At 48.9% G+C, this 27373-nt stretch overlaps 11 protein-coding genes across 11 annotated transcripts; 4 read left to right on the top strand and 7 right to left on the bottom strand.

Moving 5' to 3' along the window:
* Positions 1 to 1463: 1463 nt before the first annotated feature.
* On the bottom strand, positions 1464 to 2245 carry BU24DRAFT_457113 (uncharacterized protein; the record flags this gene model as incomplete). The annotated part of the gene is made up of 2 exons (XM_033531506.1): positions 1464 to 1585; positions 1636 to 2245. The coding sequence occupies 2 exons, from the start codon at positions 2243 to 2245 to the stop codon at positions 1464 to 1466; spliced, it is 732 nt and encodes a 243-aa protein (XP_033389438.1).
* A 2523-nt stretch (positions 2246 to 4768) lies between these two features.
* BU24DRAFT_14732 (uncharacterized protein) lies at positions 4769 to 6494 on the top strand. Its single transcript, XM_033521216.1, has 2 exons — positions 4769 to 4823; positions 4882 to 6494. The coding sequence occupies exon 2, from the start codon at positions 5074 to 5076 to the stop codon at positions 6418 to 6420; it is 1347 nt and encodes a 448-aa protein (XP_033389437.1). The 5' UTR covers positions 4769 to 4823; positions 4882 to 5073; the 3' UTR covers positions 6421 to 6494.
* Positions 6495 to 6568: 74 nt separating this feature from the next.
* On the bottom strand, positions 6569 to 7558 carry BU24DRAFT_429925 (WD40 repeat-like protein; the record flags this gene model as incomplete). Its single annotated transcript, XM_033529777.1, has 1 exon — positions 6569 to 7558. The coding sequence occupies one exon, from the start codon at positions 7556 to 7558 to the stop codon at positions 6569 to 6571; it is 990 nt and encodes a 329-aa protein (XP_033389436.1).
* A 152-nt stretch (positions 7559 to 7710) lies between these two features.
* On the top strand, positions 7711 to 9088 carry BU24DRAFT_14695 (uncharacterized protein). Its single transcript, XM_033521212.1, has 2 exons — positions 7711 to 8112; positions 8163 to 9088. Exons 1-2 carry the CDS (start codon positions 7862 to 7864, stop codon positions 8692 to 8694), a joined length of 783 nt encoding a protein of 260 aa, XP_033389435.1. The 5' UTR covers positions 7711 to 7861; the 3' UTR covers positions 8695 to 9088.
* A 1-nt stretch (position 9089) lies between these two features.
* On the top strand, positions 9090 to 10592 carry BU24DRAFT_14678 (uncharacterized protein). The gene has a single exon (XM_033521207.1). It carries the CDS (start codon positions 9166 to 9168, stop codon positions 10342 to 10344), a length of 1179 nt encoding a protein of 392 aa, XP_033389434.1. The 5' UTR covers positions 9090 to 9165; the 3' UTR covers positions 10345 to 10592.
* A 214-nt stretch (positions 10593 to 10806) lies between these two features.
* Positions 10807 to 11796, top strand: BU24DRAFT_416761 (alpha/beta-hydrolase). Its single transcript, XM_033526538.1, has one exon. The coding sequence runs from the start codon at positions 10842 to 10844 to the stop codon at positions 11754 to 11756; it is 915 nt and encodes a 304-aa protein (XP_033389433.1). The 5' UTR covers positions 10807 to 10841; the 3' UTR covers positions 11757 to 11796.
* Positions 11797 to 11875: 79 nt separating this feature from the next.
* BU24DRAFT_416760 (uncharacterized protein) lies at positions 11876 to 13634 on the bottom strand. Its single transcript, XM_033526537.1, has one exon. It carries the CDS (start codon positions 13408 to 13410, stop codon positions 12298 to 12300), a length of 1113 nt encoding a protein of 370 aa, XP_033389432.1. The 5' UTR covers positions 13411 to 13634; the 3' UTR covers positions 11876 to 12297.
* A 1180-nt stretch (positions 13635 to 14814) lies between these two features.
* BU24DRAFT_457106 (potassium/sodium eff) lies at positions 14815 to 18422 on the bottom strand (the record flags this gene model as incomplete). The annotated part of the gene is made up of 5 exons (XM_033531505.1): positions 14815 to 15627; positions 15677 to 17705; positions 17764 to 17858; positions 18007 to 18133; positions 18196 to 18422. 5 exons carry the CDS (start codon positions 18420 to 18422, stop codon positions 14815 to 14817), a joined length of 3291 nt encoding a protein of 1096 aa, XP_033389431.1.
* A 637-nt stretch (positions 18423 to 19059) lies between these two features.
* Positions 19060 to 20121, bottom strand: BU24DRAFT_14619 (uncharacterized protein). The gene has a single exon (XM_033521197.1). It carries the CDS (start codon positions 19957 to 19959, stop codon positions 19246 to 19248), a length of 714 nt encoding a protein of 237 aa, XP_033389430.1. The 5' UTR covers positions 19960 to 20121; the 3' UTR covers positions 19060 to 19245.
* Positions 20122 to 20283: 162 nt separating this feature from the next.
* Positions 20284 to 20622, bottom strand: BU24DRAFT_457105 (uncharacterized protein; the record flags this gene model as incomplete). The annotated part of the gene is made up of 1 exon (XM_033531504.1): positions 20284 to 20622. One exon carries the CDS (start codon positions 20620 to 20622, stop codon positions 20284 to 20286), a length of 339 nt encoding a protein of 112 aa, XP_033389429.1.
* A 3714-nt stretch (positions 20623 to 24336) lies between these two features.
* BU24DRAFT_14586 (glycoside hydrolase family 92 protein) lies at positions 24337 to 27354 on the bottom strand. The gene is made up of 6 exons (XM_033521191.1): positions 27054 to 27354; positions 26968 to 27000; positions 26806 to 26915; positions 25761 to 26739; positions 25562 to 25705; positions 24337 to 25506 (listed from the first exon to the last, which is right to left on the bottom strand). The coding sequence occupies exons 1-6, from the start codon at positions 27178 to 27180 to the stop codon at positions 24419 to 24421; spliced, it is 2481 nt and encodes an 826-aa protein (XP_033389428.1). The 5' UTR covers positions 27181 to 27354; the 3' UTR covers positions 24337 to 24418.
* Positions 27355 to 27373: the final 19 nt, after the last annotated feature.

The raw sequence follows: 27373 nt of genomic DNA, 5'->3' as shown, positions 1-27373 counted from the left end.
ATTCTATGCAAGTCGAAATCATTGTGGAAATGCTACATGAATGCTAATACCTTCATACTGACTGGTTTTTATATGCTTACGAAGAATAAGATGATCTTCCAAATATTGATTGAGGTTAGTATTTCGAATCTTTTGCGTACACTTATATGTTTTTACTTAGGACAATGCATGATGTATAATTGACAAGGAATAGACACTTGAATGAATAGCTAAATGGATAGTTGCATAAAGTACTCTCTTCAAGGACCCGATGATGGTCAAGGAATCAGGCAAGATTGATTATGAAGTACTAAATGTAGTTACAATTACCGGCTGCATTGGTCATAGATGGCTAAGTCGACGTTGTGACCAGGCATCAGTGTATGCCCGCTAAACACTAATGTATACAGGCCGTTCACAGACTTTCTGTATTGGTAATATATTTGGGCCTACTTTCAGTAGGAATTCATCACAGCTATCCCATGACATTTTGAGACCTCCGTGATGGAAGATGTTCCCTCGTGTGGCGTTTAAATCTACACTTCTCTGCTACCTAGAGCGTTCTGAAGGTTTATGACTCAGCAATGGGGTAAAGAATATGTCTGTGATTCTTCTTATTTTTCTCCTTTTTCTGTGTCTTGTACCTTTCGTTGTATGTTTGGGAAGAGCAGTGCAATCGTCATGGGCTCAACATGTTCAAATCAGGGCAATTTTAGAGTAGGATTTCAAATTGAATCATCGATACCTTAAATCTCGTGAGATGCTTATACATCAGCTTTAATTGATCATAGACGTTAGGTATGTGAGGCACGTGCAGTGCGATGTAGCAAGGGATAGTCCAGGAACGTACGTAAACAGTGCGCACCAATAAGGTAACGCAGCAGTTACACAACAGAAGGCAAACGGTGCCTTGCTCTACACCGATCAGAGGTCAATCTGGCAGCATCTGGGACCCTCTGGGGATCTCGTGGTAGAAACTAGGCAAACGAATGCCTTGCCCCTTCCCGCCTTGCCCGCCCGGGTCCGTGTAACATCATTCCACGAGTCACAACGTGCTCTGGGAGACTTCCTGCCATAGCCAAACTTAATTTATGATTTGTATAAGGTTTATAGTATGAGGTTATGGTGATGACATAAGCCGAAAAGAAGGAGGGTGTATGCTCGTGGGAAGACAGGTACTTGGATGTAGACACATCCTCCGCTGTGGGTATAGGTAACGATAACGACAGTGTGGGCATAAATGCATTGAGGCTCGTATCGAGGAAATTCGACGTAGACTAGACGAATGTGTCAGCTTTGAAGACTTAGAAATGAACCACCTCCACTTACACAAAAGAAACCGACCCCATATGTTGAATACGGGGCTGCTTTGACATCACATCATGATTCGATATGATGAGACAGCAAACAATCTGCAGATCACTGCTTAAGGTTTGTGGGGCAAGGATGTTGAAATCCGGGGGAGAAGACTGATGACAAACCGCTCAGGAGAAGAAGTTCCCAGAATCTCCATCTTCGTATTGTGTCAACGTAGCCTTGTTCGATCCACCATTCCAGGTGAAAGGCGCGCTGTATACGCTCACAACAACTCCTCTCTTGTGTTGTCCTTCCAACATTCAGTTCATAATCCTCTTATAGAGTGTCAGGTATACTTACGCGGAGATACATAGGAATGGACCTTCCACGATCCCTCCGAGAATAGTATTGGTATCGCATTGGCAAGCCATTCGGGCCTTGTTGCCAAAGCCAAAAAGGCAATAAAAATTGGCAATTCTCCCGTCAATCCTCCAAGGTGTTTTGCGTCCGTTCGCTCGGACGTGTGGTATATGTCTGGGAGCAGGAAGGCAGGCCAGGTTTGGTCGCTCCTCTGGATTCGGAGATTCACGTTCGGGCCCTGGTACGTGATGAAGGACGAGTAGTCCCGACTTATGTGGTCGAATTTAGGAGTATGCCAGGCGCTTTCACGCTCATCTGCAATAGCAGTTGCATCTCCTTTCATGATCCAAAATCCTAATCCTGCAGAATAATAGACACTCATGGTCGAATGATGCTCACAACCCGTCTCGGGCAACGCATCTATCTGTCGTATCGATTGTCCATCCAGATAGAACCACTGCCCGGAGACTCCTCCAGCCGTCCTAATATGTGAACCAGGTTTGCTAGAGGGATTCCATCTTCCTTCTTTGTCCAGCCGAGGGGGGACTATATCCGAGCGTTCTGAGATCTCGTCGATGCGGAAGAGGAAAGGAGGCTGTATTGGATCCATTTTGTCAGCTTATTATCCTTCTCTACAGGCCATCGCGTAGAGAACACCTACAACAACCATCGTTCTGGCGTGTAATGTCGATGAATACACAGCACACTGCCGTGCCTCACATTCACAGTATCGGCTTCTGTTTTGGCTTAGTCGCCCAATCCTGGGTTGGCGAATCAAGTGTGTGCAGTCTTTGTCTTGAAAACTGTCTTCCACAGTTGACAGTAGTGATTGTCTGTGTAGAGCTCTGGTAGTCGCACATTGGTGTACGAGTGTCACTTGAAGAAAGTGACATCGTACCTGTCCCTGAGCGCAGTCATCTGGACAGACAGTCCGCGTCGAAATGGTGACCGTGAAGCAAACAGTCGTTGTAACTGGTTAGAAGCAACAGGGGAGCCGGTATGGGTTAGTAAGGAAGACAATTGCACTAAGTGTAGCCTCAGGGAGGCCGTGCTGCTCAGCATCTTGCAGTTTGGCTCTATACAATGATGAACGGATTGGGGATCATCTAGTTCGTGAATAGGGTTGTGAAGAAAATCACTGCCAATGTTGTTCACTGGGTAGATGTGTTGTGGTGAATAGGAGTATGCGCAGCGAGGGTCTGCTACTTAGATAGAATATGCCAAATTGAGCTGGAGCTGGGCGCAAATACCCCCACGAAATTACTGAAGCATGACCTTGTGACATATAGACAGAGGAATGAACGGTCTATTCTGAAGACAGGTTGTAAAAGTGTGTTTGGAATGACGCTGTTATGTTGAACCATTAACCCGGGTTATCAAGGTGGGTACGTTTGAGGCATCTCCCTAAATACTAATCAGGTTCCTGGGCAACTATAGCCACAGATCGAAGTATTCCAGTCTCTCGGTCCTACACAGGTCCCCAGAAACCAAAACAGAGCAAGGTCTGTACGCCTTCGAACCCTTTTCACGACCATGACAATCTTCCGAGCAAGGGTGGCCTGTGGCACCGTACGCCTTCTTGCAGCAATTCGGTCGCCTTCTTTTGCATATTCATTCCATAAGCCCTCCAACGGATCTACCCATACGAGTTTCTGATATCGACCTAAAACGGATGCACAATTCTTGAGGAAAGCTGATAATGTACGGACCGTAATTGGCAGCAGTTCCACTTGTAAGTTCCCTCCCAGCCTAACACAGTGGTGCTCACATCCACCTTTGGATGGCACCATCTCCCTGGAATTAACTCAAACTGCAAGAAATAACCTTTACGATCCCAATTCTATCGAGAATACCATACCTTCTTCGATCGTTTCCTCCAATCCGCGAGTCCCTCGTCTGCCGCTGCATTGTCCTACCTCAGGCTTTGCCCAAACAAACTACCTACACCGAATCATCAGAGTAACAGAACTACGAGACATATCATATATTGTTGCAAGAACGGAGACACTACAATTATGATTCGCCATCGAGATTGTATTCACTGAATGGCTAGTGGTGCAGGGGGGGCTGCCAAAACATACATTGAGCCTCCGCAAACACGTTCTCTCCCTTGTCGTGTAGCGCGGTACATGCATATCATTACAAAGGCAGTAAGTGTATATGGGTAGGTGAATATTCTCGAAGCATATTGACAGGAGGTAACACAGAGACATCGTAGTGGACGTCCCAGGGACCAGTGGCACTCGGTCAGCTCAGGGTCTGCCAGCCGCACGCGGACCGCGCCAGCATACTTTACGACCTGATGCGATAAAGTAACATCGTAATGGATAACTACAGACGATGATATAAATGTACGCGTTGGTTTGCATGGCCGCAAGCAGCATCAACCGGGTTGCGTTCAAAGACCGCCAGCGTTACATTGCTACATTATCAGTAGGCAGCACGCGTTGGCAGTAAAGCAGCAAGTGCTACAATGAGTCGGTAGGCATTAAAGTGCTTATTTGACGTGTTTGATAGATTCTTGGGCCCTAAGATGGTGGTCGTGTGGCAACACTCCACAGATGAAGTCGTCATCTATTCGACTGATCCGGAGTACACTTCTCGCATGGCAATCTCGTTCATGCTGGTGGGTTATTTGCCACCAATCCAACGACACTACATCATGATTGGATAATATACTGATATAATCATGAGAAGGGCATATACACAACGAGCAAGCTTCGATGGCGCCCACCTCCGTACGACGCGCGAATACACGAATATAAGCCCGACCCACGGAATGGCAACTGGCCAACAACACAACCCGAAGACCTCCTTGGTAGAATTACAGTCCATACGCTTGATTGGAGGTACCAGAGAATGGGAGATACATGAGATACCACCCATATCGATTTGTTCAATGTGTCTATTCACTTCTCAGTTGAACACGTTTGAGCATTGCATATTGCATAGTCAACTTCGGCGATTCGGCTCACAATAATGGTATTAAAATTGAACTATGATCTTGGAGTTTGACTTCGATCCATTTCGGAGATAATTATATGCACTCAATGTTCTAGGGAAGCACGTAGTCTTGCCAGATATTGATTGAGCATCAATGTACCAAGAGCTTGTTATGAAGTGAGATCGACCAATGGGAGGCTAGCGCGAGTTTATTTTCCGACCGATATCCGAATGCGCACAACTCTGTAAGAACTGACAAACTATTTCTGTTTCGACGCCACTAACGAGAATATTCATTCGCAGCACGGGCCCGCGGCATACAGAAGAGAACTTCGATAAAATCCATCAAGATCTACTGCAGGACTCCGACAAGAATTCGACCACCTTGTGATCAACACACAACTTCTAGGACAGTTCTGTGTTCCAATCCAACCGTTTCGAGGTACATTCCTTTCCTGGCTGTGCGAGCAAATTCTGCACAAATTCGACTCCAAGATGGCTACCGATAAACGATTCCATTCGCTTATCGTCGATACTGGTCCCTTGATCAAAAACACCATCCCAATCTCCACGATCTTGCAAACTGCAGAGAATGTCTATTCCACCCCAGCTATCTTGTCTGAAATCAAGGATGCGGCCACAAGATCACGTGTAGAGACGACACTGCTCCCCTTCCTGAAGGTCCGAAGCCCTACACCAGCCAGTTATGAAGCCGTCGTACAGTTCAGCAAGAAGACAGGCGACTTTCCCGTCCTGAGCAGGCAGGATTTGGGGATATTGGCTCTGGCTTACGAAATTGACCAAGAGAGGAAGAAGCAGGAAATTGTTGAGAAAGAGAAAGCCCAAAACGACCCCGCAAAGGCCACAGAGGACACAGAAACCCCAACCCCTCAAGATGTGGTTACCAATGTGGTCTCAGAATCCACACAAGAGCAGGGCAAACCAGTAGAACATCAATCAGCACCTTCGCCAGAAGTTTCTTTCGAAGAAGCTTCGGCCAATGCCACAGAGGTTGCAGAGGTCTCAGAGGCCACAGAGGCTAGTACGTCCGTTGAGCCGCAAAGTAACAACGAAGAAGGCGGCGTCTCTCTCGCCGCAGATGCATCCGTACCAAACCCAGCTGAAACAGACTCGACATCCCTTGAAGAAAACCTTTCTAACCTCGAAGTGTCGGATCAACCTGAAGGATTTGATGAGGATGAAGACGATGGCGAGGGCGATTGGATAACTCCCTCAAACGTCAAGAAACACCAAGCAAAAGACAGCGGAGTGCATATGAAAGAGTCCGAGCTTTCTCCAGCAGCTGTCGCTACAATGACTACCGATTACGCCATGCAAAATGTCCTCCTGCAAATGAAACTTGCTCTAGTCTCACCGTCGATGCAGCGTATAAAGAATTTGCGCACCTATATTCTCCGCTGCCACGCATGTTTTCTTACCACCAAGGAGATGGATAAGCAATTTTGCCCACGGTGTGGTCAACCGTCGCTCAAGCGAGTTTCTTGTTCGACCAATGCCAAAGGAGAGTTCAGAATACATTTGGCCAAAAACTTCCAATGGAACAACAGGGGTAACAGGTATAGCGTGCCGAAACCAGTTGGTGGCACGACCAATGGCAAGAACATCAAGGGCGGAGGCCAGGGTGGTTGGGGCAACAACTTAATCCTTGCTGAAGACCAAATAGAACATGTCCGACATATTGCACAGGAGAAGAGAAATAAAACGAGGGATTTGATGGATGAGGATTATCTACCCGGAATCCTGACAGGCGACCGAGGCCGAGCGGGTGGAAGAGCCAAGATTGGTGCAGGGAGAAATGTGAATTCCAAGAAGAGGAGCTGAACCCGCTGAGAACGAAGGGAGAGGATCTGATGACATGCATGAAAACGGCGTTGAGACAAAAGCTTGCATATTTGCTCTTAGTAATAGATTCATCTAGTTGGGTGAGTTTGTAAACCCGGGTATCTTAAGTAGAGATTTTACCATATCATCATTGTTGTGCCATTCCCCAGACCACGACATTTCCATCACCACCGGCACTCGCCCATTCTTTCCTCACTCTGCAGAAGGTGACAGCTCCGACAAAGTCTTTGTTGTTCTTCATCGCCTGGGTCGCACTTCCGCTGACCTGCCTCAACTCGGAATGTTTAAATTTGTGCAGAACGTGTCCGTCCAGCATGTCCCAGACATAAACCAACCCGTCGTCACTCCCACTGACGACTACACTGTCGTTCAATCCCAGTGTACTCCTCACGCGCAATTCCTTGTTGTGAAAGCCTTCATCTCGATAGGCCTTCAGTAGTTGACCATTCGTCCGGTCCATCAACCTGACCGTTGAATCAAGAGAGCTGACCAGCAGCTCTGTTCCCTGCTTGGTTATTGCAAGCGACGTAACAGGATGGCCTATCACATCCACCTGGCACTGGCCTGTCCTCAAATCGTAGCTCCGTACCCTCCCATCGACACTCCCAGTAATTATCTCCGAGTCATACACGCAGACGTCCGTTATACTGTCTTTCGCTTCGTCTAATGTCATGATGGGTTTGTAGCTCCCACTCTTCGTATCCCATATCTTTACAGTTCCGTCATAACTGCCGCTCACGACCACGCTGTCATCCTGTCCGGCAAAGACGCCCTTGTTTACTCGCGCATTGTGGCCTGTCCATCTTCGAATAGTTTGCGCCGTTTGTACATCCCAATAGAAGACACTTTTGTCGCCGCCGGTCGATACAAATTTCTCGTTGGCGGCATTCACGTCAATGGACAAGACTTCGTAGCCATGGGCGGAATATGTGTTTATAAGTCCAGCGGCAGATGTTTGAGAGGATATTGGAGCCTTCGAGGGGTTGTACAGGCGTATCGTTCGATCGGATGAGCCTGTGAGCATATACTGTTGAGAGCCGGAGGAGTAGGCGATGGCGTGTACGATACCTCCATGACCAGTGAGCTTAGCGATCGGCTCTATGGGGAACTTGGGCATCTTCGCAAGCTCAAGGCATGCTTAAATTGGTAGCAATCAATGAGTTGGAGATTCGGGCCCCGAAACCGCAGTCTATTAATCTTCTGCAGAGGTGCAAGTCGCCCACTAAAACACAGAACGCAAAGCTTGGGCCAATGACGCGCTATTCGGATCTACTTCGGTTGGACTTTTTCCAAAGATTGTATACCTGTAGCAAGTCAGCACATGCCTACTTGTGAAATACAATAATAAATAGCAACAAGCTATTGCGTTACAATTGCCGATCATACTAAGAAGGAGGCTCTTAATATCCTCTAAATCATTATGGCTCTGCGACAGCTTACAGAGGCTCCTAAGGCGGACGATTACACCCCGCTCCAGCAACATCAAGAGCAAACACCCAGTACTTTCTTTGGCAGCAAGCCAGTTCTATATGCCCATTATTCAGGGCTTACTCTAGCCGCGACTAAAGAGAAGCTCCTTCAAACCCAAGCGACCTCGGGCTTCCAGCTTCAAGAAGAGGACGCGGATGGTATTTCGCTCGCCAAGGATGTCGACATTTGGGTGAACTCAGAGTAGGTCAATTCCTAATCCTCGGATTGTATATCGTCTAATCGAATGGTAGAAATCTCGTTCTTTTCCAGAACTCGCCCACTCCGGCCGGTGTATCGATTCCGTATCCCTCCATAGCACTTCACGCCACATTGAAGTGGAAATCGCAGGTTGACGCACTCTTCATAAACGTATCACTCAACGACGCAGAAACTGTCAACGAAGACGATGACATTCAAACTCTCGATCTCTATGTCTTGCCTCCGAAGTACGACACCGAACCAGAGACCGCATGCATCAAGGAGATTTTCACCGCGATGAATACGTGCGCTGATCTCCACCCCGACCCGGACGATTCAGACATGGAACAGGAGTTCGATGAGACCGCACCAGGAGCGACGGGTTGGATCACTGCTGAAAATATGGATGAATATCTCGATGAGGATGGGAACTTCAAGGGACCTGTCCTTGGCGACAATGACGGTGCTGAAGAGCTTGGTCCAGGAGCAGGGACGGTGAGAGCTAGGGAAGACGATGATGAGCATCCCAATGGTGTAAATGGAGACAATGCCGATGGTGAGACGAAATGGCAGCGAACCGGTTGAAAAGAATTGTCCCAATTCATCTTGCATCTATTGCCTGAATAAGTGAGAGCTTCGAAAGTCGATGCACGAAGCGCGGACTGGTTTAGATCCTAAGCTCAAAAGTCACTGGAGGCTCCCTCTCTCCTCGAGATCAGGAGCTTTGATTACATGGTACAGATCACGGTTAGACCAAGTGCGACTCTCAAGAAGAGCGTGATTTGGTTTCTAATTGCTGAGAAGTAGCTAAGCTAAACATCACAACGTCTCAATACATGCGACTTTAGTAGGAGCTAGCTACCTAGATGTCTCGACCCAGTATGCCTGGACCAGGATCCAGGTGCCAAACTGTAATTGGTCTAGCGCCAGTAGTAAATCCAATACTCTGTCATAACTGCGAGCTTATGTTCCACCGTAGACAGTGAAAGATCCTCTCTGTAAATCGAATCCAATAAAATTCCGCTGTCTGTTTTACAGGAGGCTCTCGCAACCATAATGCCTATAGACCAAGCGGAAACCTACCCAGACTCACAATCACCAACCCTAATTTTATCTCATCCCACGCCCGAAGAGCTCATCAAGATCTCGACCAACACTGCCGCCGCATGGAAAGACTCATTAAGCCCATCACAATTCCTAGAAGAATCCCACTACCTCTCAAACGTACCATTAGCTCAAGATGGCGCAATGACGAACTGGATCCTCGTGGACAAACGTTCAAAACCCAACGCCCGCCATATCCTATGCTCATGTGAGACCTTTCGAAAACGGTCGCTCACAAGCAATGCCAGGGGCGAAGTCAAGGACAGTATCGTACATGGGGTTGCGAGCGTGTTCTGCCCTCCTGAATTCCGGAGGCGTGGGTACGCGGCCCGCATGATGGAAGAGTTGGCGATTGTTCTGCGCACATGGCAGGATAGTAAACTACCCTGTGTAGCTAGTATATTGTACTCGGACATCGGCAAGACATTCTATGCGAACCTTGGATGGAAGCCGGTGAACTCGAATACGGATATCGAGTTCACGCCGAAATTGATTCCAAGTCCAACGATAAGCCGGGGGATTCAAAGGGATGATCTCGCTGAGCTTTGTAAACGTGACGAGGCTATGGTACGTGGGGCACTGGCATCTCTTTCCAAGGGAGCCAAAGAGCGCCTGGTGATTGTGCCGGATGTCAACCACATGCTCTGGCACATTGCAAAGGAGAACTTCGCCTGTGAACGTATCTTCAACAAAATTCCAACAGTACATGGTGCAATTGTCGGACAACCAGGAAACCAAGTTTGGGTGATATGGACACGGAGATACTACAGCCATCCAAACGACAAAGTACACGATAATGTCCTCTACATTCTTCGACTTGTAGTAGAAGTGAGTGTATTTCATGATTCTGAACCTGGGGAAGACAATTATGACACTCAAATCTTGAGACAGAATCTTCGAGCCGTGTTAGAAGCAGCCCAGGACCAGGCTGCGAGATGGGAACTTGATATAATCAAACTATGGGACCCACCTGCGATTGTACTAGAACTGTTGAAAGATACGGAATTTGACTCTGTAACCAAAGAAAGGGAAACAGAGTCAGTTGCCAGTCTTCTATGGTACTCAAAAGACAGCTACAATGGCGTTGACGTTCCAGCATGGCAAATGAATGAGCACTATGCCTGGTGTTGAGCGTGTTGTATCATCATAGCCTGGGTAAAAGCAACATTATTGGCCTGTAGTTTCAATATCAAACGAAAGTGTATCTCAGAATGTCACTTCGAAATACCCAACAATAACAGCCAAGTTAACTTTTACCCCTCAAAGGGCTCCAATTTGCATCAGAGCCACGTTCGGGCTGCTCTGGTCAATCGGACAAAGACTAGCGTCCCGATGATGGTCGGCGACAACCCCTCTGCAAGTGCGCTGACGTACCTCATGACCAAGACTCCGATGAACATCGGTCGAAGCCATTCCGCGAGAAAGCTATCAGATGCTCAGACAAGAAAAGGACTTTGTTGATAAACTTCGACATGTGACCACAACTCCGATTGACATCGGTGGACCCCATTCCGCGAGCAAGCTACGAGGTATAAAATAGTCCGACAAGAACAAGATTCTGTCGATGAATTCTATTGAACTATTTACACGAAGACTTGATCCGCTTATATTGCAAACCTTTTCCAAATATGTCCACGACAGTAACCATTGATCAATTTGTCGAGTCTTATGCCCAGCTATTCAAGAATGGCCAGCGGTCCCCTATTCTCCGCCGACCAGATGAATACGGTATGAAGTACGAGGACATCTTCTTCCCATCCCTCGACGGAACAGTTCTGCAGGGTTGGTTTATCCCCGCCCCCAACGCAAAGAAACTCATCATCGCCAACCACCCTATGACATGCAACCGCTACGGATATCCTGGTCATCTTGACGGCTATACTGGCTTTGGTGGCTTTGAAGTCAACTTCCTGCCTGACTACAAGGCCCTTCACAATGCTGGATACAATGTTCTCTGTTACGATCTCCGCAACCACGGCATCAGTGCTGCGGGTTCTGGCGGTGTCTGCGGCGCTCTAGGATACTACGAGGCTCGCGATGTTGTCGGTTCCGTCAAATACGCGCTCTCCCGCCCTGATACTAAAGATAACAGCATCGGACTGTTGAGCAGGTGTCTGGGTGGCAATTCAACCATCCACGCCATGTCGCAATACCCAGCCTACTTTAAAGACATTAAGGCTATGATACTGCTGCAGGCCGTCTCGGGGCATGCCTTTGTAGAGAAGGGCGCGCTCAATTCTGGCCTTGATAAGGATGCCACCGTCTCCGCGTTTGATAAGCGCATCTACGAACTCACTGGCTTCCGGCTCAAGGAGCTCACGCCGATCCCTTTGGCGCACAACGTTACCGTTCCGACATTGTTCGCGCAGGTGCGGAAGGATTCTTTAATTGATACCTCCGATAGCTCGGATATCTTCAATGCACTTGGGAGTAAGGAGAAGAAGATGGTGTGGATTGAGGACACTACCCGGCGGTTTGATGGGTATAATTACTTCGCAGAACATCCGACTGAGATGCTTGAGTGGTTTGGCAAATATGTCTGAGAGGTCAAGGTCCCTATAGTCTTATGAAGCAAGAGTGAGGTGTGTATAAGTATTGCTGTCTTGTATTATTATTCCTGTTAACAAAAGTTTGTCCCTAGTTGAACAATATATTCATATTAGCTACTTGTAGTAGCACTTCAAACGCTACGTACTGTTGTAAGCGTGATACTAGTGGTGTAACTGTAATTCATCGCTAAAGAATATCAACGTCCCAGTAATAAGAAGCAATCTAACGAATGCGTATATGCGGAGCACTTTGCAAATTTTCCTGCACGGAGGCTCTTCATGGCCTAAGGGATGGACCTCACCACATAGGACAAACTAAAGGACCCCACCACGGCCCACCAAGCTTTTCAATAAGCTTTCTCGGCGACATTAGCCACTTTGCATTGCATACCATACAGATCAATCTTCTTTGGGAAGTTGATTTGATTTCATGCAGGACGGATGAGATACCAGGTGTTAACCCCTTGAGGAGAGGTATCATTTTCCTTCTTCGAAGCGGCCCAAACACATAATCTATCACTATCTCATCACACGTCTAATAACCATTAGAGCTCCCATTAACATACACAACCTCCGGGAACTTATAATTCGGCACATCCCACCACCCCTCCTCCCCAAGAACGAAATCGTAAAACCTCGACACGAAGCTCCTAACAATATAGTCCATCCTGGGGCCGAAGATCTTGTCCAACGACGGCGTGATAGTCTTACCCCTCAACCCCTGGAGATCCACCCAGTCGCCCAGATCCGCAAAGTTCTGGTGGCTGCTGCCCGTGACGTTGACCCACTGGTACCACCCGGACTGGTTTGCGGAGAAGGGAGACCAAGATGGGTCGATGGCGGGGGTGTGTTCGGCTCCGGCGATCATCAGGAAGGGTTTCTTGACGTCTGGGAGGTTGATGAAGAGGCCGTCGAGGTTCACGCCGCCGAGAATGGAGTCTTCGACTGCTAGGGCGCCAGCAGATGCGGCGCCACCGAGCGAGTGGCCGATTGTGAGATAGTGGGTCGTGTTGAATGATGCTCCGGTAGATTCTACATACGATGGGAAGAGTTCCCTGATAATCGCGAGAGTGTCTGAGACGCGCATGTGGTATACAGCCGCCTGCAGCGTCGCGTTCCAGGACGCAGTTATGTCGATTCCATAGACGCCTTCTGCACCGTCCGGAAGCTGGAGATAGGGGGTCTCGCCAGGATGGTCGAGGGCAAGCACTGTGTAGCCCTGAGATGCGAGTTCAGAGTTCAGCGCATTGTACATGATGGCGTTCTCGCCGCCACCAGGGGAGAAAATGACGGTCGGCTTTTGCGACACGCCGTAGGTTGCTTTGTCCAGAGGTGGCGCCTGGTATACGTTCCATGTCGTGAGACTCTGGAGGGAGTTATTTGGATATTGGAGAATGTCGCCCCAGAGTTTCGCGGTTGTTGGATCTAGGTATGGCGCTGTGTTGTTTCCTGGCACAGGTATGGTCAAGGTAGGATAGTAAATTGTCGCCAGTAGGATTGAAGATGCGTTTTGGGGAGCCACAGGGTCGTTTGGTGTAGTGTGATTGAAGACATGCTGCGTGTATCCAACGTGATAAGGACCTGTCGGCGGAGGGAATGGCACGGCAGAGACTGCCTGGAGTAGCAGGGACGCAACAATAACCAACATGATGAGTTCTTAGACACGAAGTTGTCAGACGAGGGGACAGGAACTCATGATCATTTAAATGCTGTGGGCGGCTGGACCTTTCGTTCCTTCATGGATCTTGATCCTGTGTTGGTCTAAGGCTGAAGCTTATCCAGTTGTTGATTACGATATTGTTCCAATCAGACTAGCCTGGTTATGGTGATGCTTTAGACTTCCCTGCTAAGCTCGATGAAGCAGGCGATTAGGTGAATGAGTAGTGGAGAAGTATCACGATAGATGATAGCCACAGCACGCATAAAAATAGTCACGGTAGAAGTTCGTTAAATATGCCATTCTTTTCGATGCAATTTTACAATTACTTCAGGCCTGCTTGGCAAAACCCCCATGGTGATTGGATAACTAATTTCTCAAACTCTTGACCAGTTAGAAACATGATTGAATAAGTAGTTGCCAGTAATAGCAGATTTCCCACGCTCGAATCTTACCAAAAGGCAAACGAACACCTTGATTGCGCTAGTTACTAGGGGAGATGAAGCCGACCCGCTCCAGGCACACCGTTTTGCTAACTCGTAGTGGAGTGCGAATGTGGGAAAGACTCCCGCAGTGTACCGGTAATAATGCCATTATTATACGAATGAAGACATGCCTGACGTCACTATGCTTACATGTCTACCTCGACCGGTGAAAGCAGACACAAGCCATGCTATACTCAATGCCCACATGCCAGATAACAAAGTGCGTTTAATGGACAGACGGAATCATTATTACTCTGTTGTTCATCTTCTTTGTCCCATGAACTGGGGCAGGCAACATTGATGCTAAGATACGGACATGGTGAGAAGTGTCGGATGCGCTAGGAGTACTTTCACGAAGGCAAGAGTCGTATACGGAGCGCTTGAGAACGAAGCATGAATCGTTTGGAAGATATGACAACAGTTTAATTGTGTCTACAAATTTACGAATCTTAACGCTGGCAGGCCTTGTAATGTTGTTTGAAATAGGAAAACTCACCTATGTTTATGGAGACTACCCGAATTATTTCGTATATATATAGTCAGGATTTCGAGTTGCACAAGTACATGTCTTCACTTTTTATATAGTATGGCTAGGTCATTTAAAGAGAGACTAAGTTAGATTTCTGTAGGTGCTAATAATAGGTAGACTAGCATAATGAATGGATGTATCCCAATGTTTATGGCGAGATCTGACCAAACTTCAAAGTGTCGATGAAGGAGCGACTGAATGAAATGAACGAACCCCAACGCCATGAAACCACCGAGCATGTTGTCAATTTAGTTACCCAAATCCAAATGAGTGGACACCACATTGTGTGGTTCAGACTTAGCGATAGCCTATGTGTAGACGAAACACGCTCCATGCACCGCCATAGAAGTGTTATGTTGTCGATACGTCTTGTGATGAGTTCTAGTTGTGCTTGGTCTCCCTGATTTGGGACACAGACAGGCCAGCCCTCATCTCGGCGTCCTCGCGACTTAGTGCGCGATGCGCTCCGCTCCAGATCCCGAACCTTCTCTTGACGGCCTTCCAGCTCTCGATGGCCGCAATGTATATGCAAACACATGCGAAGCTGATACCCCATTCCCAACCAATGGCGCCATGCTTGAAAACCTGTCGGTTGATGACAGGCAAGTAGATGATGGCGAACAAGATCGAGAAGCCAGCGGTGACAGCCCAGAAGAGGAACCGATTGCGCCAGACGGTGGGGAAGACAGAAAGTCCACGAGGAGTAGATGAGTCCGGATACAGGTTGAAAAGTGACCGTGAGAAATGCTTCACTTCCCAAGCTGTGACAAGGAGTAAGAGCGTGATCGTCGTGTAAGTCGTAGCACGAGCGCGGAAGACGACACCGCATGTATCATTCCAGTCCTCGTTGCAACCAGAGCCGAGATCTCCTCCGCCAGGTCCAACGTACGCAACGATAGCGAATGATGCGAGGCACAAAGACCCCATAAAGAACCCATAGATGAACTTATCAACGATGAGCTCTTTCGTGAACACCCCAACCTTCAAATCATGAGGAGGTCTGAACATGCTGTCTGTTTGAGACTCTTCAAGACCAAGTCCAATGGCGAGGAAGGAGGAGGTGATGAGATTGACCCAAAGGATTTCAATGGGAGATAGAGGGAATACAGAGTGATTGTCGTTGTCTTTGAAGGCAAGACCGATGAGGAGTAGGATAACTTGGGCAATATTCGAGATGAGCAGATGCATCAAAAACTAGACCTGTCAGCATGAACCATATAGACACACGTGGACCACAACATACCTTTTGAATATTGTCAAACAATCTGCGTCCTTCTTCGACCGCTTTCACGATGGAGGCGAAGTTGTCGTCGGTTAAGACCATTTTAGCGGCGTCCTTTGCGACGTCGCTACCAGTTCCCATCGCCATGCCAACATCAGCAATTTTCAAGGCGGGGGAATCATTTACGCCATCGCCAGTCATTACGCAGAAGCGCTTCCTGCGATGCAGGGCTGACACCATTTTGACCTTTGTGGCTGGACTGCATCGGGCAACGACTAGAGGCAATGTCTCCATTCGGTCGATTTCTTCATCACTAAGTTGATCAAAATCTTTGGCAAGCATGACAGCCGTTGTGCTTCCACGAGGAGCAGTGACTTCATTCAAAATACCGACCTCGTGCGCGATTGCCCTTGCTGTTCCAGGATGATCACCAGTGAGCATGTGCACGGTGATACCGGCAATTTGACACTCGCGCACAGCTCCTTTGGTCTCCAGACGAGGCGGATCATAGATAGCAACGAGACCAATGTAATTTAGTTCGTTCTCGACATCTTTGCGTTCCTCAAGGTTTGATCCCAGTGGGAGAGTCTTGTGAGCGATGCAGAGAACTCGAAGGCCGTCTGCAGCCATAGTCTCAGCAGCTTCAAGAATACTCGCTTTTTCGCTTTGTGAGAGATTTAAAACGGGAAGTACGAATTCGGTGGCTCCTTTGGTGTATACATCTAGATGTCCGGCATCATTATCCTTGAAGACGACCGTCATCTTTTTCACAGTAGAGTCGAATGGAAACTCGGCGGCGTGCGAAATGTTCAAATTTTGGAGGAGCTTTTCTCGTCCCATGTTGAAGCGCATCGCAAGGACATGAAGTGCGATCTCAGTTGGCTCTCCAGTAGCTTTCCATGGGCCTGGCCTGTTCTGGCTAGAGGCTGTTCCGGGGCGTGTAAAGATGGCGGACTGCTGCGTCGATGCATCCGTGTCGCGCTCATCGTCAGTGTTCATTCTCTCCATCGCTTCTTTCTTGCTGCTATCCTCATTACTGCTCAGTGGAGCTTCGAATGTGGGTTCTACCGTTGACAGATTGCAGAGAGCGATGGTTCGTAGAAATCTTGTGAGGATTGCATTAGGCGAATACTCTTCAATATCAATGCGTTGCCCGTCAAGTGCAACATGGCCGCTGCTCGGATCATAGGGATCCGTGGTATCGTGGACTGAGAAGGTACCGACACCATTGATCATGGCTTTGCGCGTGATCATGCGACCTTGTGTTAGAGTTCCTGTTTTGTCGGAGCAGATGTTTGTAACGCCTCCTACAGCTTCAATAGCCGAAGACACGCGAATAATGACATTCGACCTTGCCATTGCCTTTGCTCCCACGGCGATCGTAATGGTAAGGACCGCAATGAGAGATTCAGGAATGACGGCCACAGCCACACAAATACCGTATATGAGTACCTCCCCACCAACCTGCCATTTGTTCGCAGAAAATACGATGATGGCAAGAAGGATGGCTAAACCAAAAAGCAGAAGAGCGAACTTGCTTAGCGTAATCTGGAGGGGGGTACCGACGAGTCCAAGAATGGTCTTGACGCCATTGATGAACTTGATTCGAGCCTTCACGAGGAAGCTCTTATCTTTAAGTGTATCATCCTTCTGTCGAAGCATGTGAGCGATTTTTCCAACCTCAGTCTCCATAGCAGTAGCCACGACAATGCCGGTGCATCGCCCGGACTTCATCTCGCTACCAGAGAAAGCAAGGTTGGTACGGTCGCCAGTGGGTATATTCTCATCGTCAAAAGTCACTGCTGGTGTCTTGTCGACAGGCAGTGACTCTCCAGTGAGGAAAGCCTCGTCTGTGGAGGCGTTCATGGCATCGATCAGTCGAAGATCCGCCGGTACAATGCTGCCGACCTTGAGGTGGACAACGTCGCCGGGTACAAGGTCCACAGCCCTGATCTTCTCGAGTGTGCCATCACGAAGGACAAATGATTCAGGTGCAGTCAAACTCTTAAGTGACTGTATGGTTTTCTCTGCCTTGTAGTCTTGCCAGAACCTAGGCGAAAGATTAGTACATTTTGCAATATGACGAAGTTGACATTGAATTGACTAACCCGACGCATATGTTGAGGACAATGACGGCAGTAATGACGCCGCCCTCAATGTAGTCGTTGATTCCGAAACTTAGACCCATGGTAATTACGAGAACCTGTAGGTTGATAATTAGCCTTAGTTACTACGGAATGCGAACCATAGGCTTGGCAGTTTCACGAGCATGTACACAGTAGATTCATGCGTCTACCGTGAATACACCACAGGTGCACATGTTTACAGTGATATGAATTGATGGCACATACGAGAGTAAGACTGTTTGAGACCTGCCTCAAGAGAATCTCCCACAAGGATAGCCCTTCAGCTCCTTTAACCTTGTTAGGTCCATGGAGCCGAAGGCGAGATTCTGCTTCTGTAGCACTGAGTCCATTGCTAGAATGCTAGGTTAGTTTGGTGGTGAGGTTGAAGAGGCTGAGGGGCGTGTATTTCCATACTGTATGTCGACGTTCAGTGCCCGGGCGACCTGTTCTGGCGTAAGAGTATGCGCAGTTGGCAGCGATGCAGGAGTGCCTTGATTGGGTGGATCTATAGGCGGATTTGGTTGATGATATTGATGTTGACCTGCTGTGGTCGGTGGTCCATTATAATTGCCGTTTCGTTGGGCACATATAGGAGGTTCAGTCGACTCCTCGACAGTAGGAAGGCAGTTCTCTTCACCCATTCAATTAGAGATAGTAACCAGAGGACGGTTGTTGTGAGAATAGAAGAAAGAAGATGAGACAAGATTAGCGGGAGAGCAGTTATAGCCGTGAGTGGTACGGCGGGAGTGGGGTAACACATGACCGACATCACGTCTATGACCAAGAAGTTACGTGGGTCCCCTCCAAGTCTCCAAGAATGGCGAGTGCAGGAGCGCCTCTTGGTATTGGCTCCACTCGCGCCTCACTGACGTTCATGAACCGGGTACAGAGCAGACAACTGGTCGGTACTCCGGACCAAAGTACGAGTGGCACAATGCTGTTTGTTGTTGCATGTGTCCGTGTTGTTGTCGTTGTACTTGTGGATTGGGAAATACAAACGCCTTTGTTGTTTCGTTTCCTTCATACCAAACCGACCTTCATCATTCGTTGGTATGTATGGCAAAGCATGTACCCCACGTAGTACAAAGAACATGTCTTCAAATGGTTCGTTAGTTTACTGTCCCTACGAGGATTCCGTTCAATATCCAGAATAGGTGCTTTGCAGCGTATTTTGCTAATTGCCTGCATAGCGTACGTATACACTCCACTGTAGAGTAGTCTCACCTCCGTGTAGTATCATACAAATCTGGAAAGATGAGTTCTTCAACCATTTTGGGACGGCGAATCATCGTGCCCATGAGGCAAGAAATATCAAGGTACGAGAGTGCGCACTTCGCACTTCACGATTAACAGTTAGAGCATTCACTATCCAGAGGCGATAAGAAGCTTGGCTCGTCATGGACAACGTTTCCTTTGTAGACCTTGATCTGTGTATCGACAATACCCCAAACACAGCCACGACGCCTAGGCTTGGAGGCTGTTGGCATGCTGTGCCTCATACAGGGATAGGATCACTGCCGTGGTTCGACCGTGTTCGCTGCTTTTCTTCCTCTGCGTCTTTGATGCAGCGCCGAGAGATGCTTTCCCTTGTGCAGTAAGCGGGCGCACCCAGTTGAGACGTGTCATTGCGGGACACGGCTTGGGGTGCCCTTCCACGCGATGAGGGGAAATCTTGCTCGGGGAGAACAGATCCGAGCGAGATGAAAATAACATTGAGATGGACGAACGACAAGAAGCTGGAAGTTGATCATCGGATGTCTTTATAGATACCCAGGTACGAGTAGGTTGGACGTCGTCTTGATTAAAAGGCCGAAAGGTTCCTCCGTGCCGGTTAGTAGGCCGTGGGTGGGTTGAAGTGGGCGTGGGTGGGTGCCAGGTGGGCGTCGGCCGTGAAGTGGGACGGGACGACTTCCAGCTCCACCAACAGCCAACACCCGACAACCAACAACCACCACAGCAATCCAAACATTCTCCCTTCAATATCGTGGGGAAATGCGCCAGTGGGCAATCCCCCACACTTTCGAAAACACTCTGAACCTTTGAAACAACCATCTTCCCATCTCCACGTGGGTTTGGGAAACGGTACCGTACCGTACTGGACTGCACCATAGTACCCCAGGCTCCGTCGCTTGAGCCCTCCACAGGCTCTCCCACTTGCCTTGTTCTGGCCTGTTGCATCTTCGATTAGTATCGTGGAGGATACCCAGGCAGGCGGGTGGACTATAGTCCAACGTCACTTCACATTCGACATCAGCATGTTGACATCACCAACAGTCAAGGCACAGCGGAAGAAAGTAAAATCCATTTCCAAGAAAAGGTCCAAAGAGCACCCAAAAACCCCAAGTCCCAGTTGATGCTGTTGGCTCAACGAGAACATCACATCCATGCTTTTATTTGCCTCGCCCAATAATGCGAAATCATCACAAGTCGTTAAAGTATTACCCCTTGCCCATTACACCTCGCAACTCCATATCCAATCAACACCTCGTCGAGCAACATAAATCAGCTTTCCCTGAGCACTTCAGCTTCAGAGATATCTGATCGTCGGCGAGGAGTGCCCTGGAGCTGGACGTCGGCCTCGGCCAGCGCAGCCTCGAGGCTCATGTTCAGCGTCGCTGCGAGGTACTGCGCGTAGCGGAGACGATATGAGGATGCCATGTCGTCTGATGACTTGAACAGTTGTCGTGTTGTTGAAGGGCCTGCTTTGAGATTAGATGTAAAGCCGAAGTCTGAGTGATCAAGTATACCCGAGGAGGGATGGAGAACTATCGAAGGCGGGCTAGGACAAGTCTTGGGGGATGTAGAAGGAGAAGAAGTCGTCGAGAATGGAAGATGAGGCATGATGCTGATTCAGTTGATGATGTATGACGATGGTAAATGAAGACTGGGAAGATCGTTGGATGGTCTTGATTGGTGGAGCTACGAGGAGGATAGTTCTCTGCCCTTTATCGAATAGCTTTTTTGCTTTCGATGATTGAATCTCTGGTCTGAAGAGAGTTTCTGAGGTTGGTAAGAGTGGAATATGCCCCTTGATTCAACAGCGGCACTGTCTCTTTATATATTGCACGATCTTACAGCATCCCTCAAAGATGGAACAGGACAGACCACGCACCCACACACACACACACCGCACAAACTAAAGGACTCGGATCGCAGGGGTTTGATACGTTGGATCGGTGGACGGATAGTGAATTGTTGGGTGGCATCTCGATCTGGACCAATGATTAAGACGTAATTGGTACTCTTTGTGTCACGGTATGCGACTTATTCTGGGAAATGGCCCATTCCAGTCTTAGGTTGAGCCATTTTGAACCTTCTCCACACACCGCTAGAAATATCACTCATCTAAACTGTCTAACCGTCAGTTTACCTAGCCAGCCCTTGAAGAGTCCGGGGAAAGGCTCAGGGGCACAGCTGACCACCGTATCCACTTTGGGCAGTCGGCAAGCCTTCAAACCCTGTCCGACTATATCTCAACTTTTGAATCTTCACCAATGTCTTTCTTATCTTTGTCGACGCCTCGCAGTTCCTGAGGACCTTTTCCCCCTTCACGATGCGCCTTACATGCAGCCAGAGTCCGTACGAGTCCCCTCATGACTAAACGCCTAGAAACGCCGCAAACGCCGGGTCCCCAGGTCATGTCCACCGTGACACGACCTATTACAAGCTGAATAGAACACTTCGGTCCCCAGCGCGATGACACAAGCGCACATAACCAATAATGCCATATGGATCTACTATGACGAAGCACGACAATGAGTGGACACAATCCACAATCCACAATCTATACCCACAGGCCGCGTCTGCAGTGGGAAGAAACTAACAAGGACGCCCGCCACCGCTGTCTCGCGCTTCTCCCAATGAGGACATTCACGATGCAAGGGAACGGGACCATGCCTTCTGGGTTTGTTCTGGTGTTGCGGTTTGTTGCGGCAATAACTATCTAATTTTTCGTGTAAGAACACGGATGCTGTGGCCAATTTGCCGTGTACCTTGCGCACTCCTCACCAGACCGACCCAGTTATTCACTCGATCAGCTCAAACTTTCTGCTGTGGTTTCATCCCATCCCAACAAAGGTGTTTTGCAATAACAAACAATCCTTGTGCCTAGACCAAGTCGTTTGCATCAACTTCTCAGACACCGTCATCCTCAGTAAACTTGGTTATAACCCGAGTCCAAAGAGACTCGCGAACAATGACATGATGCCATTGCGCAGGCCTCACGGGGCTAAATTACGGCATGGAAATCCCTTGTCGACGTTGGCAAAACGTCACGATGTCGATGTAGGCCAGACGCCGTTCCAAACGAAGAGTTTTGCATGCAGGCAAGTTTTCGCCAGGGGGTCACGAGAGCCCGCACCGACGATCGTGAGGGGCCATGCCGTCCAGAATCCCATAGTCTTACTAGCATAATCCCCTCCCCTCCTTCACTATCTTTGAACAACCAACCAACCTATCCTGTCCACCTAAATTCGGATAATTCGGATAGCGCTGACATTCCACACTGGAACCCAGAACTTCCCAGGTCCATGTTTTCTGAGCTCACCATCCGTAAGCCCCTCATCCGTACTGTCCGAATATTCTCATCACATCATCAGTACGAGTAGCGTACAATAGCACCGTAGGTAGGACCTAGGGTATCTTCTGTAGATGCTCCGACTCCGTACGGGTCTTCCCGTTGACGAGGGCTACTCTCACCACCTCGTACCTGAAGTGTCGCGTGCCAATCAACAATCTTTCAATACTGAAACTTCCCTTCATCTGTGAATGAAGCAACTTCATCCAGCTTCCTTGACCTCAATCACTAAATGCCTCGCCTTTTCCCAGACTCCTCATTCTTTGTGCTACGAGGCAACTGAGCCATTTTCCAACAATCCAACACCAAGTATATCTCTCACACACAAACCAAAACTTCCACCCAATCACAACCCCAACAATATCAACACTCCCAACTCTAGCCCTATCAATATCCCTCATGCTACTCGACTCGACATAGGATCGACAGGAGACAGATTGTCGTGCCCAGTGCAGTGTGTATCAAGATGCATATTCGTCTCACCGCCCCCGATAAGGGAATATCCCTAGATATGCAGCATGCTTGAAACGGATAGCGAAAGCAAGCATATCGCACAATTGCACGCAATTTGTCCTCCACCATCACCGTCAACCACCAACACCAATTGATTGCTACCCGTGAAACTAATCTGCTTGTAATTAGGGATTCAGCCATCATCTCAACAATAATATCGGGGTTATCTATTCATGTGAAAGCATCCCGAGTGTTGGAATTGATTGCGTTGGAAATTCAATTTCTGCAGTCGCATAACAAACGTGCAAGGAAGCTTATTCCGACGACGTCCAATAGCTTCAATTTCGACGGCCATGTGGTTGATATGCACCAGGGTTTGGGACGGTCCGATGTTCACAACAAACAACGCATGGTCCTCATGGCGACTTATCGTTCGTCGAGAGTTTCTGATGCGCTGGCAAGTGTTTCCCTTCAGCGCCAGAGATAAACTCTTTTGGCAGAGGCACGAGAATATGCTCCGACGCTGTTCAGCCATGAAATGACAGTAGGAGAAAGATCTAGGTATCTAGAACATTTCATACGCCCCTACCTCAGGTACGCAGCAAATCCTCGTCACTCGAGCACTCCACTCTTCACATTATTGTCTGCCCACCGCGTGAACATTCAAGAAACCACATCGTAGCAACACGCACTAGGACATCATACTCCGTCCCGCCTAGCTCACCCACAAAAAACAACAACCCACAATCCATTTTCAGCCTCCCCTCCCCTTCGTTCGAGAAAACCCACTTTGCCTGCCTTGGATCGTCGGGTCGAGTGTTTAGATGTGGAGCACCCCCCTCCTATCCACTCCACCGCACATCTGAGGCTGAGGCGTTTTTTTTTACTTCCCCACGTGGTCTGCTAACGTTTGGTACCTGACTCCGACACGGCTTCGAGAACCTTTTTCGCTTAGAGTGCGGATCACCCGTGAGGGTACCAAGGTATTATCTTGTAGAAGGGCGAGAGAGGCAAGATCTGCTTGAGCAAACTATGTCTTGGGCTACGGCATATCAAACGTCTTGGTAAAGGTTCCACTACTGCTGTTGTTAGAAAAATGTAACTATGCGACTTATTGCGTGCGCTGCGAGGTCGAACTCGTCACAGACCGAAACCATCAGGTTTGGCTTGGTAGAGAAGTATGTATGCATGCACTTGGCGTGGTAGTGTTGTTCGCTTCTGACGAATTCTTCTAATTTCCCGACGTTTGTTCGCTACAAGTGTTTGGTGTATTCTGCGTGTCGTTATCCCTTTCTTGAGATCTGAGATTTGGTTGATAATTTTGGCTAGAAGCGGTTGACTCACGATGGTGGAATAGGTCCGATGGGGGCGCGAGCGCTAACTTGACTTTAGTAGAGAAAGTGGCATGTGGACGACACGCATGACTGGTGTGGATGTCCTAAAGGTTAGCAAAAGCATCTGAAGCCGTTGACTCCTTTATGCAGAGGAGGTTGTGAATCTTGAGAAAACTTCTACCATACAGACACTTTGACGAAACAATCTGATCATATTACATCTCCAGCCCGTCGACTATAGGAGGGGCTCTACCATAACCTATCTACAAACCCACTACACTGCCATACCCCAAGAACCCGAAAGCGACAGATCCAGCTTCGGCATATGCCACCTCTTGTCCTTACCCACCGCGCTCGCATTAACACCTGGCGTTGTGCCATTACCAAAAGGACCTAAACTCGGCGGCAAGTCCTCAGGCCTGGTTCCCCACGTAGACTCATTCGACCCCAGAGTCAACTCCAGGGTCCCGCCATCCAGGAAGAACTTATGCTGTAGCCAGTTCCGTGTGTACGGCTTTCCGTCGAGCGTCGCGCTCTGGATGTACACATTCTTACCCGTCGGATCGAAATTGATGTTTTTGATCGTCGCTGTCTTGCCGCTCTGTCCGTTTCGTATCGAGACGGATTCAAAGAAGGGCGGGGTGATGAAGTAGACGTCCTGGCCTGCATTGGGGAAGATTCCCATCATGGTGAGCGCTGCAAAGGAGCCCATGGCGCCGCTGTCGTCGTTGCCCGGGATGCCGCCCAGCGTGTCGTTGAACTGGCTTGGGATGTAGAAGTGCGCTCGCTCGGCGGACTTCGCTGGGCGCCCGGCGTAGTGGTACAGGAAGACTTTGAGAAAGGCTTGTTCGTCGCCAATGTACAGGACGCCGGACTCGTGCAGGAAGTCGAGTCGGCGGACGAATTCGCGGGGGCCGCCGAGTGTCTGGACGAGCGTCGCCATGTCGCCGGGAACGTAGAATGTGTACATCCAGCAACTACCCTCGTATGTTTCGTGGCCGCTTGGGTTCAGATAGCATTGGTCGAATGAGAGCAATGGTGAGCAGAATATGGGGTCTTGGTAGCCCCATGTGCCGTTCATGTACTTGGGCTGTAGGAAACCGACAAAGCCAGTGTCTACACCGTTGATGGCACTGCGCTGATCCGCCTTGTACATGTTCTTCCAGTTCCCAGAGCGACCCAGGTATTTGCGATAGTCGTCCATGTGCCCGAACTCGCGGGCTAGAAGGGCAATGACGAAATCATTGTACGCGTATTCGACGGTACGAGAGATCGAGCGTGTTTCAGTGCCTACACCGAGGGTGTCGTAGTTCTCGGTTGGAATGTAGCCTAATGACTTCCACGATTCGAGACCGCCGCGACCTTGACGTTGTTAGACAGTGTGAAAACTTTTAGCTTGCAACCATGAATTTGGTACCTTCGATATCCCAATTCAAGGGTTCAACTTCGGCATCAGAAATGAGCGCCTCGTACGCTACTTTCCAATCAACACCAGCAGATATGTTTTTGAAGTAGGCATCTGCAATGACCACATCGGCGTTGGAGCCTCCCTGTGTGAACCCTTGGAGCTGTTAGTCTATCGAAGCCTGAAGTTGATGAGAACATGTTATACCAACCTTTACAGAAACTCATTCTACAATCTGGCAACTTCCCTTCATGCTGGTAGATATCGAGCAAACTCCGAACCATGAGAGTCTGACTATGCGGATCCAGCAGTGTAAGTAGAGGATGTATACTTCTAAACGAATCCCAGATACAGTAGAACGAATCATAGTAAGGTTCTCCAGAGTCCCAGAACGGATTCTCGCCAGTGTAGTCTTGTGGACTAATCATCGTCCTGTACACGCCACTCCAGAACGCTTTTTGAATTACCTCGCTAGCACCACCCGGTTTTATCGTGATCACGGATAGCTTTTCTTTCCAGGCGTCCTCGGCAGATTTCACGACGCTATCGAAGTTGCTGTTTGGGATTTCTTTCTTCGCGTTCGCGCACGCCTGCTCTTCACTCTTGAAGCTCATGCCCACTCGGACGAGTATCTGGTTGTTTCTATCAGGCTTTCCAAACTTGATCCATCCGCCGGCCGGTCGCCTACTCGCCCTATTGCCTTCCGAAAACACACTGATCGTCTTCGTAAACCCGGCTCTAGAGTTGAGAAACACACCTGCATCCTTCATCGGAGCTCCTATGAAATCGGCGCAGAAGTACGATTGATACTTACCCTGGCCGAAGCTCGGTTCGAACCGCCCATGTCCAGTCATGCGGCCAGTATCTCCAGACGTCATGACCGTGATGTTTCCATCAGTCCTGGTCTTTGGCAAGTCAGAAAGCTCAAGAAGGATCAGCGGGCTCAATGTCGTATTCGGCGTCGTCGGCACCTCTGGAAACGTGAATCGGTACAGCGCAGTCTTGTTCGTCACCGTCATCTCCGCGCGGACTTGGTTCTCCAGCGTGATTGCAAAGTACCCCGGCCGTGCTACCACGGATCCTTGGACGCGCGGAATCATCCTCTCCCAGCTCGTGTACCCGCAAGCGTTAATGTCATCATTCGGACAACCCGCATGCGCAAAAATGGGGAAGTTTCCTAGCGACGCAGACTAGAATCGCAATGTCAAAGCCCGAAATCGTCTATGTGAGCCTGCTCGCGCAGGGAGAGAACATACGCCTCCAGTGCCAGAATCATGCATATGCGAGTACCCCCAGATGGGACTGTCATCCGACGCAAATCCGCCCTGATTCTCGCCATAGACATCTGGCCCAGCCTTTGCCATACCTTGAACCCATCAGCTTGCTATATTGTAGTGTTTGCTTGGGGGTTCGCTTACCAAATGGCAGTGTTGCACCCGGGAAAACATGACCTTTGAAGACAATCAGCCCACGACCACGTAGAAAGAAGGAATGCCCAACTCGCCTCCATTGATCGTTCCAATAAGCGGGTCGACATAATCATATGGCGTCTTTCCCTGAGCATTCACACGGGGCAGCACGGTGATAGCCCATAACGCCACAATAGCGGCGCCATTTCGTAGAAGAGCCATGCTCAATTTCTCTCTTTGCCGGGCGCGTTACACGCCACGTTTCCGAATTGGAAGAGACTGAGAATTGGAAAGGGAAGAAACCGCTGGAAAGTGTCCATTTCACGCGCAGCGGCAAAGCCCCACATATTTAAGGAATACATTCCATCCCCATCTTTCCTTGGCGGGTGCAGGCAGGCTGGCATCGTGTGAGACG

Source organism: Aaosphaeria arxii (genome assembly GCF_010015735.1).
Source record: "Aaosphaeria arxii CBS 175.79 unplaced genomic scaffold BU24scaffold_1, whole genome shotgun sequence".
Classification (NCBI taxonomy): Eukaryota; Fungi; Ascomycota; class Dothideomycetes; order Pleosporales; genus Aaosphaeria; species Aaosphaeria arxii.
Note: the sequence above shows the minus strand (reverse complement) of the source record. Positions and strands in the feature narration are given on the sequence as shown.